We start from the raw sequence: 14,050 nt of genomic DNA on the forward strand, positions 1-14,050 counted from the left end.
ATGAGTGTGAAATTCCATTGAGGACCATTATGACCAAGTCCAAATATTATAGTGATTAGATTGTGTTTCTGTATTTATTCTTTCGTTACGTAAAAATCCCCTGGTGTCGTATCAAAATCCCCTGGAATTCAGACCAAAATCCCCTGGTAAGCCTTTCAGAAATATGGCATGTATGAGAAAGGACAAGGATAATTTGGTCAAATTGTGGCAAATCAGGAGCATCAAACTCCTCGGCTACAAAAGTGATCCAGATGGAACATTTTGAGATTTAATTTTTAAGTATAAACATAATAAACAAATCATGATGATAGCAAATACATGTAACATGGCAACATTGAGGTCCGACACTCTCAGTTAAACCATATTTTAACAATCCAAGCATTTCATTTATCTTTTGTACAATCAAAGGGCCATAACTCTGGACTAACAAAAGCAATCAGACTGGTTATCAAACACGTTCAAAGGCTTGAATGGCAATAAACAATGTGACCAACTTTGGTAAAAATTGGATAAAAAATGCTTATAATGTTTGAGCTAAGCTACTTCGTGCACCTCTAAGCCATGAGTGATTCTGGAATACATCGTGTCAAGCTACAGGCACATTCTTTTTTCCATAGTATGGTAACGGCGGCTAACGCTCTACTTCATTCAACCATGTAGCGAAAAAGCCGAGTTGTTTACTTTTGTAAGGCAAAAGTTTACACAATAAAAAGTTAACACCTTTCTTTCGATATCTCCAATGTTCTCTTTTCAATCTTCGAGATTTAGCCCGTATTGATCGTACAAGTCGCGCGTCGTAACTCCCTGCATGCCGGCTGAAATGATAAGTTTACAAGGTTTACGCACATTTTTAATAAAGGGTGAGATGTCATGGCATTGTCTTTCTAGTCTTGAGAAGAAGATTTTAAAAGATTTTCCTTTTAATAGTTATAATACAAGTCTCTGTCACACATTTATATCTTATATGGTTTTATCTTGATGGTTATGGATGGGGGGGAGGGGGCTGCACCTTATCCATTTTTGGAAGCACCCTTCTGCCCTCATGGAGACCAGAATGCGAACCCTCCTGCCTTCAAAGAAATAAATGCTTAAGATATTCAAATATTTCTAACAGTTTCTATGAAATTCATTGTGCTTTATTATTCACCGCCTGATAAAATGAGCCCTTTTGTTCCTCAGCATCCTGTCCTTTTTCTGAAGCACCCTGCCATTTTTAAAACCTTGCTTAAAACAAGTATTGGGAATCGGTTGCAATTTTACTATCGATGATCGGTTCCACTCAAGTAACCAATTATCGATAGTACAATCGGTTTTTAAAATACTAGATGGTACCTGAGTTGTAGTTTTATTCATGTACAGTATTAAACTCTTAATCATTATATATGCATATACCTTATGTCTATGATTGAAGTTATTAAATGTTGTTGTATAAAAAATAGTTCATTTCTTGCTCATTGTGGCTTTCATCAGCCATTTTGTTAAAGATAACATCTGAACACTTACTAATTTTTATTTTTATTTTTTTTATTTTTTTTTCAATAATCGATTATAACCAAATACTATCGATTGTCGCCGATTTCAGGCTCAACCAATCGATTTTCGATTATAATCGATCATCGGAACATCACTACTTAAAACCCAATATATACAGATCTTGTCATTATGGAGAAACAGATATTTTCCTTCTATAAGTCAATGTAAAACAAGTGACCACCAGGTCAAGCTACATTTTTTACCCCTGGGGCATTATTTGAACAAAATTGGTAGAAGGACACTTGACCATGCAAAATGACAAATATTGTAGCTTTAGACCTTGGAATTTGGAGAAAAAAGTTTTCGATAGTAATTCCATTCAATTGCCATGGCAACCCAAAAGCTCAATTGAAAACAAATCTTCGAAAAAGGATAATTCCTGTTAATTTTGGTGAAATTTGAAAAAGCGGTTCAGAAAAATATGTCATTTGATGTTACGATTGACAATGTATGCTGGACAACCCAGCTCCCATGACCACTTCGCGCTAAAGTGATTCTAATCATAAACTTAAGTTCAATCTAAGTTGTTCATTCAATACAGCCCAAATTTGTCTTGTGAAACCCTGCCTACTGAAGTAACGAATGGTGGACCAATTCAGCCAAAATTAATGCAAATTTTATGGTACAGAAATTCAAGTGCAGATGAAAATATTTGTTATTGAATAAGCTGCATATTATTGGATTGTCATTAAAGACATTCTAACCAAGATATGTTTAATATATTTTTTAACCTTTTACTGTTCAAACTATATACCATCATTCCTTTGCTGTTTGTGTTTCTTTCTCAGCTGAACAACAAACATAACTCTGCAGTAATTCAAGTCAGAGCTATAAGCCTTGCTTTACCAGGGTGAGAAATCACGTGACTTAGAGAGGTTCTCACATGGGTCAGCACGGGTCATTGAAGAAAACAAGAGCTATAAGCCTTGCTTTACCAGGGTGAGAAATCACATGACTTAGAGGGGTTCTCACATCAGGGCCCTCGATCGTCCAAAATTACCGCCGAAATTCGGCTGCCGTCCCCCCTCGAAAAAGTATCTTTTTTTCCCCCTTCAGAGCTGAAAATTCCCCCTAAAAAATTGGTTTAAAAAATGCAAAAAGATCGTCAATTTTTTTAAACTACGCGCCATTGTGCGCTAGGGGAAGTAACTCGAATAATAAGTAGCGTTGTATCTAACGGTGTTAGTTCCCTTGCCAATGCGCATGCGCACAAATTCATTCCGTTGTTTACTTCTGTTTGTGAAAAATGTCGCACAATTCGAAATCATATCGAACAAAGTTAACGAAACAAACGGCGTTTTCATGTAAGAAGATTGACGTTCTTTTGAGGCAGCACGGTCTCGCATCATCCGGATCGCAGATCGACCGCGAGGATGCTAGCAAGCAGGATTCAGAAAGTATACATATTCAGGAGTTTCTTGTTGGTTATAAAAAGCTTTGCCATTAACTGCATTAATATTAAATAATTATTAATATATTTACTGAAAGTATGCTGTAAAGATTTTGTTTTAATTATGTTATGTTAACAAATGATATTCTTTAAGCCCTGTAAATAATTATTTCAGCTCACTCATCGACACTGTACTTCAAATATTAACTTAAATAAATGATTAAAATTAATTTATACTAATGATGTATTAATTATCATTTTTAAATATAATTTCAGGAGAAAGGCTACTCCTGAACAGATAGCTGACCCTAACTTCATGCTGATGGAGATTCAGAAGAATGTCGGAATCAAGCAGGACTACCCAGCCATGGGGTATCTAATGTTGGTCGGGGCTTTGATCCCGACCTCAACAACAGTGGTCGAGAGAGTTTTCTCGTTAATGAATAGGCTGTGTACGCCACTTAGGCCTTCCATGTCCCAGAAGACGATTGAAGAGCTTATGAGGGTCGTCAGCATTGGAGAGGAATGTTTGACTGATGAACAATTGAACGAAGCCATTGCCTACTTCGGTAGAAAAAAGATAGAATGGTTAAATTCTAAGTTGACTGTTCAAGTGATTGAATTGATGATGTGAAGTTGTTTGCAATGTTACTCAGTGATTAAAGATTGTTTTAAATGTATAATGTTTGTTTGAAACCTTTGTAGTTAACTATTAATACAAATTCCCCTATAATACAAATTCCCCTATTTTGGGAAAACGACGCGAAAATTCCCCCTCAAAAAGGCTGTGGGCCCCTTCCCCCGAAATAGAGCGAGGGCCCTGCACATGGGTCAGCACGGGTCATTGAAGAAAACAAACACATCTTAATGATGCAATCCCTGAGGCCTAAAAAAAATACATTTGGTTCGGGTTACCCGACCCTACCTACCCAAAAGGCGCCATTTTTTTTTATTTTTTTTTCGTTTCTTTTTTTTAATTGCTTTTCAATGTAGTTTAAACCTTAAATGCTTATACAGAAGATAACTTTAACACCATTCTCCAATGATAAAAATGATATTCTTATATAAAGCCTAATAAAAAAATAATAAAAAAAAGCCTACCTACCCTACCTATTTTTGAAAAGGATGTAACCCTAACCAAACAATTTTTTTTTTTAGGCCTGACCAAAATTTCAACTTGAAAAAATTATGTAGAACAATGCAATGCTGTAATTTTGGCCAAAGTTTGCTTTATTAATGTACAAGCAAATCTACAATATTTCACACATGTAGAAGGAGAAAATTAGCATAGACTTTTATAGGTTTAGAAATATTTTCATATATTTTCGGTCTAAAAAATTATTTAGAAATTGATGACACTTATTTGTTTGTTTACATCGATTGTGACCCCTGGTGACCCATGTGTGAACCCCTTTATGTCATGAGATTCCTCACCCTGTATAAATGCCTCTGGCAACATATGTACCAAGTGTCATTTAAATGCCTTTTGAACAGTATTTGAGTCATGGCCAAGGTTAAAAAATGTGCACAACGTCACTGCCAACAACACCAATGCAATGAGAAACAACTTTGTTGCTTGCAAAAAACAGATGAACTATCTATACCATTCAATAAACATCTCATCGTCTAATATCCCTGATACACACTACGCTATACTTCGTTGTGTATCGTGGGCAATTTGGCTACGAAAATCTTGTAATCATGAATTCCAGTAATACATATATAACCCATGGGGGGAAGGCAATTATTTAAATCGTATATGGGTCGGTGTCCTTTTTCACTTATTTGGACCCGAAAGAGTAAATTTGTTTCTATACGGGGGTGGTATATTTTAAAAGTGCCTTCCCCCTGGGGGTTATATGTTTAAATGAAATAGCCCTGTAGCAGTTTCATTGATTCCGGATGCTTTACAGTTGAAAAATATTCTGGCGATTGGCAGAGTTGAATTGGGTCCGCATTCTCAGAACATTTATATTTGGCAGTAGTCAAGACCACCCAGCCATGACGGCTACTGACAGTGTAAAGTTACTGACTATATTTGAGTAAAGGGCATCAGGGTGCTGGAAAAGGGCAGCAGGGTGCTGGAAAAGGGCAGCAGGGTGCCCCTCCCTGCTATTCAATTAGGCCTAGCTGGAGCACCGATACATACATACATACATACATACAAGAGAAGAATCTGAGTGTTTTGATTGGCCTGTAAAATGAATTGGCCTTTACAATGAATGGAATCACTCATGATACATAACTTAGGATTAGGATAAGAATTATATTAAATACAGCCACAGGGCTACGACACTATATGCTGAGTTTTTTTCTTTAAAACGTAATCATGTAAAAAATCCCTATAAAGTGTGATAACAATTCAAGACAGGTACCATTTAAGCACAAACAAATACCTAGTCTTCCAAGAACCATCTGTCCTACGTCCTTGATTTCGTTGTACTCGTGTAACTTCTCAATGTGGGTTTGTAACTCAGACTCCTGGTACCCCCTGCAAAATTCCAAACAAATAGGGAATCAATATTGGGGCTCAGCACGAAAATGACATACAAGTCCTTCTATTTAATTATTGATATCAAGTTCCAGTCAAACCCTGTTGGCTCGAACTCCCAGTGGCCGGCTAAAATACCTTGAGCCTCAAAAATTTCCAGCAATGTCGGAATGTTTACATTCAGAATAAAGAGATCTATAGGTCCTTTGCAATCAAGTTCAAGCCAAAAGGGTTCGATGGTGCGTTGTTATTTCATAAAGTTTACATAAAGTTTTACATAACGTTTTATTTGCTTATAATATCAGGCCATGACCCATGTGGACAAATATTATATTCAGTATTAACTGTTATTTTCATACATATATATATAACATCTTTGATTTTGAAGCTTAGACAATATGACGAAACACACTTTTTTAATAAGTCTCTTAAAATTTAAAAGAAAAAGTTAAGTGAGTGTCTGGTTGTATTTGGTGCACAAAAATCTTCATCATTACATTTACCTAGGTCTTTGTATAGAAAAAAATTGTCGTTAATATCGTTTGACACCCAAGGAGTTTATCATGATGGCATTGTTTACTTCAATATTGCGCTCTGATTGGGTAAGAGCCCCATCATTTAACCAATGATATACGACATTTCAAATATCGGCTATTCTTTTATACAATGCCATGTGGTCGGTTACACTTCTTTAAAAACAAATACTAAATTACAGAAGATTAATTATTAATCATATTAAATAATCATTTAAAATATAAGTATTGATCTCATTTTTTGCTTGCGTTTTTGCTGTATGAACTCAGTAAGGCAAGCAAACAAAAAAGAACCGCTGGAGCGCTTCATGGAATTTGCTTATATAAATGTGCCTTACTGTTGTCATACAGCATAAATGCAAGAAAAAATGCTATCAATCCTTAAAATTATTTCAGTACATTTTTGGGACACAGCTGCTGGATATGATATAATGATGTTTATTTTATTGTGTAAACATGTTAAGGGTCTTCCTCATAATATCCATTTGGTTTAAAATATAAAAATTACAGCAATTATAGCAATGGCAATATCTCAACCTTCTTCATAAGCTGCTATAGAAGTTGCAAAACACGACTTGTACCTGTGAGCTACTCTTGAGTGTTATTTTTGGGGGCGAATTTCGGTCCCACGATTCCTGTAACTTGTATGTGTACCTGTAAGCTACTTCATCCAGTATATAAAAGTGTACCTGTAAGCTCCTCGTATAATATCACGACAAAAGAGATTAATGTGAGTACCAGGGAGCCAATTACAGTTTGATAGTGAAATTTCGCAAAACCATTAAAGATGCACTCTTATTTCCATGTAAGATTTACCACAATTAAAACTTTTGATTTAATATTCCAAAATGTATGAATAAATATTGAACAATGGTTCTCATGAAGGATACCGAGTTGAATTTAAAAGAAATGAGCATAAAACATGGTATTTCTACCTTATAAAACTATAGTAGACCACAGTAAATCTTTAAGCATTCACCAATCATTTAATATTTTTGCGCTTTCTGCTATTAAATACACAGTTACAATCTTGTTATCAGTAATTGATATTTTCCATAAATGCATTATTTAGTAAGTAGTTTAAGGTGTATCAGTCAAAATTTATGTTTGTTATACATGTGTATGTATTGATTTTGAATAAGAGTGTCACTTTAACTTTTATAACCCCTCTAATGTTTCATACTCATCCAGCAGCTCCTGTATCTGTTTGTTAGCTTCATCTATCTGTTTCTTAAGATCGGCTTTCCTCTCATCTGCTCCCTTCAAGTTCTGCTGGTTTTGATTGGAATTCTGTAACTGAATTGTTTTTATAGGTTAAGCTCGGGAAAAAAAGCACATACAATTCTAAACAAGTGGCATTTCAATTCCTTTATATGATTCCTTATAACACTGTTGTCCAATTAGCGCAGTGGCTAGCACACTCACTTCTCATCTTAGGAACCCGCGTTCGATTGCCGGCATGGGCACATGTGAGTTTGGTTTGTGGTCCCAAAGCCGGACAAGTGGGTTTCCTCCAGGTTCTCCGGTTTCCCCCACAACACAAGACCACACTCTTGTAAAAAATCGGACCAACAAGAGTGATTAATATAATGTTGTAATAACTTGTTTCACAATCGTTGTAAAATAAATATGTTTAGACTAATACAGTGTTTTTGTTCTGCTCTTTTTTGTGGCCAAATTTCAGCCCCATTCCTCCTCTGAAAAAGGAATATTTTATCAAAGTAAAAAAATCCCATTTAAGAAAAATCCCCTTTTTTTGAGGAGCATTTACCTCTAAACATTTAGCAATTGTAGTTATATAGTGTCAATCATGAATATTCCCATAGGTTTGTTGAATAAAAGGTTGGATAACAGGTTGAACATAAGATGAATCATGTTTGAATTATTCCCCTTTTTGCCAAAACGACTCTATTTTTCCCCTTTCAAAGGGCCAGACCCCATTCCCTTAAAAGTGAAAAAAAAACACTGGTGTAATATTCTGCAGAATTTCATTTTTATAATGATTAAGGTGTGAAATTTCTTAAAGTGAACATATTAATCCATATATACATTTATATGCTTTCATGTAAATTCTTGTTTACATATATATTTTACATTAGATGGTGTTGGAATTGGCAAGACATGAAAACTATTTGTAAGAATTTCTTGAATATTCAAACAAGAGTGCTGCTTAGCAGCCAATTGCATAAATGTGGATAAGCCCAGCAGTTATCATTTGGTTATCTAACCAGCGCGTGATTCGTCTATCTTTTGGACAAAATTTAACCAACCTCTGGGAGTATGGTGAACTGACTTATCCAAAACAAAGATGGCCGACCAGACATAAAGAAATGCTCAATTCCCAACTAATTTCGACAATTTTACCGAAACATGGACTCTGCCTAAATAGAAACAAATTGTATATCATCAATATCCATCATAGTCATCAATTTAGAGCTATGAAAAAGTCAACATCTTATTTTATCCCAAGCACTCACCTTTTGTCTTTCAGTCAAATATGCGGCATAACTCAACAATCATTGAAACCAGAGTTATGGGTGGTACATGTCCATATGGTCTCTAGTTAAAGTGGACACGTGTACCAAGTTTCATTTGAGAATCTTGAACCCTTATTTTTTCCATGTTAACAGGAATGCAAACAAAAGCTGATTGTTCAGAACTTTGTTAAAGTTAGCAAATTTTGTAAACACTTTAACAGTTTCATTCTTCACTTTTAAAACTTTATTACTTTGAGTTTCATGCGCACACTTATTATCTGCAGGACTTCTTACAAATACTTAAATAACGGTTTCAGCTGTTCTTATTTACGTCAAATATGTCAATTTACATAATGACATATTTCAACGTTAAAAGGTGTCAACAATGAAGGCTATCACGAATACCTCAAACGTTTTTCTTATAAATGCACACAAGCTAACAAGGAAGGTTTTTCATACTGCTTCCCATAAAATTAAATGTATGTTCACTTCAAAATGTTGGAAGTCTTTGAGTAGGTATCACTGATAAAACAAGAAATGGCATACTAGCATTTTTTTAAACGGTGCACAAATATCAAAATGCTTACTGGTGATTTAAACTGTGACTTGTGTCCAGTGACTCCTGTAGTCTTCAACTGAGATCGTCTTTTATCCATGCTGAGAAATAGCCAACAGCTTCTCTTCCCTGAAGAATAAAGAAATGTCAAGATTGAGATTTTAACTTTAAACCCTAAAATATATTTTTTACAAGTCACATTTCAAGACTAACACAAGTCAGACGGTATTCGAGTTAATTCAGGTTTGTTAGCTCTGTTCTTTGAGCACCTGATATTAATACAAGTCTGTAGTTATGCCTCAGGTCTGGGGAAAATGTGAAATTAGTAACCAAGCCTTTTTCGGGTGAAAGTTGTTTATCAATGTATTCAGTCATTACCAATAACAAGTTTATAAGATGCATGTGCAAATAGTGAAATACAACTGCATTCTTGTGGTAAGCTAACTTCATGCAAAACGGGCAGAGGAAAAAGAACAATAGCAATTTACTCCAGAGCCATCATTATCGGTTGAAATTTTTTATAAAAAAAACACTTTAGCGTAGATTCTTATCAAGTGTCCGCAGAGTTCCACGGAGTTAAACCCTCAGAGGAATGCCGTGTTCGTAATTCTTCTGTGGACTGATCAACCTCTGAGGGCCTTAAATTCAAACTCTGAGGAACGCGGACGGTCGATAAATTCAATGTGTTGGCTGCGATAGCGAAAATCCACGGAGGGAAACGGAAAAATGGTCTAACTCGTTGAGTGTACTGTAGCACACATTATTTATTTGTGTAGCTTAACTCACTTGTTCGAGCATGGACAATTGTAAGTTGCAAGCAGGGAGTCCCAGGTTCAATCCTCTATATACTGCATTTTTTTCTGAGCTTATGATATACATGTACATATAAAGCCTGTGCCTTTAATGAGCTTCAGGTCAACAGTAACAGTCTAAATGCATATAGAATTCTATCCTGCTGTCACTATAAGATATCCATGCTTAAAGCCCCAATGATTGAATAAAATCCAGCAAGCTATAATGCCAGTGTTCTTGCCATTATTGGCCTACTGATTAGGCTTTAGTCTAAAATAATAGACATTTTATACGGGATTCTTCCAATCCCTAACGTCTAAACGATCAAAATAATTTTATTTAGTGAAGTATTCTATGCTTGAAATGGATAATAAAGGTTTATATGCATATTTTACCATGTACGTGCAAAGGTATTTTGCACCACAAAACAAGCATTAAATGCATTAAAACACATGGTTTACCTTTCCAATTAAACGGAACTTGACTGACACAAACAACAATTATGCCAAGCGAAACAACTTGACCCAACTCGGCCACCTCCGACAAGCTTCGAGATAGACCTCATAACTACAATCGTAACAACTCGGCCATGGCCCAAGTGTTCCGTTTGTTGTAAAACTGTGAACTGCAGCCTTGCAGGTACCCTTTCATGTATACATTGTTTTGTTTTGACAGAATGAAATAAAGAAAACCCCATCGAAGTCATAATTATTCATTGGATATTTATTTTTTGTGTAAGGAGCTTATGTAAAATGACATTATCTAGTAATATTTCCTGTTGTTTTTTATATTTTATGGGCGCAATATGCTATAACTCGGAATCCCGATCAGAATAACTACCCATTTTTAGTACAAAACAATTTGTACATGAAGGATTTGCCAAAAATCTTAAAAAAAGTCCGTCAACGTACAATTATTTGGACTAGATTAGGCTTATGAGATAATCGGCACACTTTTGCTGCAACTGACATTAGCTACAATAATGAGCGATCAGGGATACTTTTTTTATTATTTTGACATTTCATGTGTATCCCTGTAACGCTACAACTCTCTACCATTTAACACTGGGCGAAAGAATATATAGTAATATTATGCATCGATGTTGAATAATAATGATATAATTGTTCGAAATGTACCTGACAGTGATCTTAACTGGGTTGGATTTGTCGTTAGAGTCGTTATTTTCACATAAATATACTCTGGGTCACGAAATGAGCGTAGCAGTCCACCATTTTTTATACATGTTGATTTTTATCGAATAAATTTGTACCCATCCGTCAATGATTGTTAACCCTGTGCGCAGTCACAGTTATCCTCGCTTTTTTATGTATTGTGCAGAGCAACGCAACAGTGTTCAATAATGGTGATACCTAATCATCATCATCATCATCATCATCATCATCATCATCATCATCATCATCACGAACATCATCATCATCATCATCATCATCATCATCATCATCATCATCATCATCATCATCATTCTGCAGTAGCATCAACAATATAACCATGTACATGAAAATTTCTCATGCTATATGAACTCTTTCTTTTTAACGTGTCCTTATATATACTTCAACTATAACAATAACTTGAAAGATGTTTTAATAGTTATAAGATAACTCTCAATGAAAAACGTACATACAAAAAAATAATGGTTATCACATAAATGCATAGTTCAAATATACGCAAGACTTCATACAAACAAATACACTTAAAACAAACAACCTGCGACAAACAAATAGTGCAAGGTGGCAATCAGCTAGTGTCACTGTTTAATTTTGATTATTGTTTAACAATAATAAAGCTTCGATAAAGGCTTGTTGAAACTGAACAATTTAAATGTTAAAGTTTTGAATATGGGATCAAATAGACAATTATATTTAAAACAAAACATGAACATACAAATTTACGTCGACTAGAATTGATAAACTATTTGATTAACGTATAACCATAAGTTGAAGATAACTTTAATGTAGCTGCTCATGTTCATGCAGTTGCTTGCCGCATCCTAACGTCTCTTGATAGGTCTAGTCTTTTTGACAAAGATGCCATCTTTGATTCAAATTTTACTTTTGAAATGGTTTTGGTGTCAAGCTTGGGAAAGGCCTTGTGGCATCTGATGTCTAATTGTCTGGTAAGTTGTTCTTTCCGAATGAGTTTAACCAATACATCCATGTCATCCTCTCGTTTTGTCTCTCGTCTAGTCTTTATATGTATCTTTGGGTCGTCCACAGACAGCGACACATACATTTTTTGCAGCTCCTTGGCAACACCCCCGGCAAGCTTGCCGTGGCGTGAAAGTGTGTCGCTGGTCGCCTTTGACCCTAGTCCACATGCATTTTAAGTATTTTCGGGTGGATTTAAGAGATTTATCATCGTTTTATTGTATAGAAGTGCGACTGATTCTCTTAATAAGCTCTTAGATATATTTTAATTTACAAACTTACCCTTGCATTCTCTGTTCAAGAATTCATTCACTAGGTCCGCCTCGTCATTGCAGGCACTCATGACATGCGACATGAAGAAGGAGGATATTCCACAAAGGATAAATTGCAAAGACAACAATTGCATCATTTGTGAATGCGACCTGTGTCGTTGCTGTTCTGTTTGTTTTAGCAGATGCTCTTGCTCGGGCAAACTTGACGTAATTGCCAAAATGTGTATCTAAAAGAGTTCGGTTTGACAATTATTTCTGGTGTCACACATGTTAAACCATGACATTTCAATCATAATTCTGTAATCACAGTCTAAAAATTACATCATAAATGAATCCTGTGTATCATTAAATATATTAAAAGTATATCATTGATCATCATTTGGGATCTCTTTACTTGATATATATAACAATACAATGACGGAAATGCGCAAACCTCTCTTGTTGTCAAGTTATTATATCTGTACATGTTTTGTACTGTCTCTATGTAGCATTCAAGGAATGACTGTGTTGTTGTTGTTGTTTTATGTGCACAGTTTTACGTTTTATCTTTTACCTATATTACGCATACATAAATTTATAAACAATCCATGTATGTGTCAATTACTTTAGGAAATATATCACTACCTTGTAGTAGTAAACAAATAGACACACACAATCACTGTCTAGACTCCCGGCAAGTCACCGCCAGATTTATCCATATATCGTTACAAAAAATACCTTAAAACTAAAGAAAAGTTATTTTTAAATAATTTCTTAATATGTATTGACTTGATACGTAGTATGTAGCTACAATAATGAGCGATCGGCCATTTAGGTGGACTAACGTAGTATGTAGTTCTAAAGCAATGTTTGGGCTCTAAATGCACGGTATCACGATGGAACGTGAACTGTGCTCAATCTCTGAAATGTGACTACTTCGCCCTTTATAAGCTTTATTGATACATTCAAATACATATTTCATCAAAAATGTAATGCATAGGCATATCAGCTATGTTCTCCCAACTTGACCCATCAAACACGTTAGCATTCAGCGCATTGAAATGGTTGCATTTTTAATAGTGTTATTTAACCGAGCCTATTAACGACCAAAATATTCGAAATCCTCTACCCCGTTTCATACATGTACACAACCTGTCAGATTTGTCCTAGATTTACAGATTAATGGATACAATCGATGCATGTAAGTGCATTATGGTATCTGAACATGTTTTTTTCGGCATAATGACATAAATAAATGTGTGTTTGATAGTAGGCAATGATATTTTCGTAGAAATTTGAATTTATAACAAAGATAATTTAAAAATTGTGGCCGCGAGGATCTTCTGTGCAAGGCCCGTTTGCTACTTTTTGCTGGGATGGTGGACGTCACCAGTCTGCCATAGTCTAAAAATCGTCAAAAGACTGGTTGACGGCCATTAAGGATGGAGTACAACTGACATCACCTCTGAAAGGTATTTCTTTGAAATCTTGCAAATTAACTAAACAACAATTTTGAAAAAAAATCATGGACAATTGTTTGTTCAAATCTTTTACACAGTTATGAAATGAGATGTTTGTTTTTATATAAGTATCCGAAATAGCTGACACTTCCGAAATACATATTCAGTCACAAACATTAACATTATTTTCGAAAAAATCGTATAGTACACAAGCGTATCAAACACTTATAGAAACATGTATACAAATACTACCAACTCATGGTGTCGACTTTATTAGTTTAACTACCTTTAATCCGTCTAAATTCAGCCAAAATTCTTTAGTTTTATATTTATTTTTACATCGTCTAGAGTAGCCTCCCTTGGATTTACGCGCCAAAATGTCAACAGCACTCTGTATCCGAA

General features: G+C 35.1%; 1 protein-coding gene across 3 annotated transcripts; it reads right to left on the reverse strand.

Moving 5' to 3' along the window:
• Positions 1 to 254: 254 nt before the first annotated feature.
• On the reverse strand, positions 255 to 14,018 carry LOC128223880 (DNA repair protein SWI5 homolog). Of its 3 annotated transcripts, XM_052933324.1 has the most exons (7): positions 13,935 to 13,979; positions 12,643 to 13,653; positions 12,220 to 12,436; positions 9,012 to 9,109; positions 7,131 to 7,243; positions 5,320 to 5,414; positions 255 to 815 (listed from the first exon to the last, which is right to left on the reverse strand). In XM_052933324.1, exons 2-7 carry the CDS (start codon positions 12,673 to 12,675, stop codon positions 751 to 753), a joined length of 621 nt encoding a protein of 206 aa, XP_052789284.1. In that variant the 5' UTR covers positions 12,676 to 13,653; positions 13,935 to 13,979; the 3' UTR covers positions 255 to 750. The 3 variants fall into 3 exon arrangements, with proteins under 3 accessions (XP_052789284.1, XP_052789285.1, XP_052789286.1); XM_052933325.1 differs by lacking the exon at positions 12,643 to 13,653 and having other exon boundaries at positions 13,935 to 13,993; XM_052933326.1 differs by lacking the exons at positions 12,220 to 12,436; positions 12,643 to 13,653 and having other exon boundaries at positions 13,935 to 14,018.
• Between the last annotated feature and the right edge of the window lie 32 nt (positions 14,019 to 14,050).

Source organism: Mya arenaria, chromosome 17 (genome assembly GCF_026914265.1).
Source record: "Mya arenaria isolate MELC-2E11 chromosome 17, ASM2691426v1".
In the NCBI taxonomy this organism is placed as follows: domain Eukaryota; kingdom Metazoa; phylum Mollusca; class Bivalvia; order Myida; family Myidae; genus Mya; species Mya arenaria.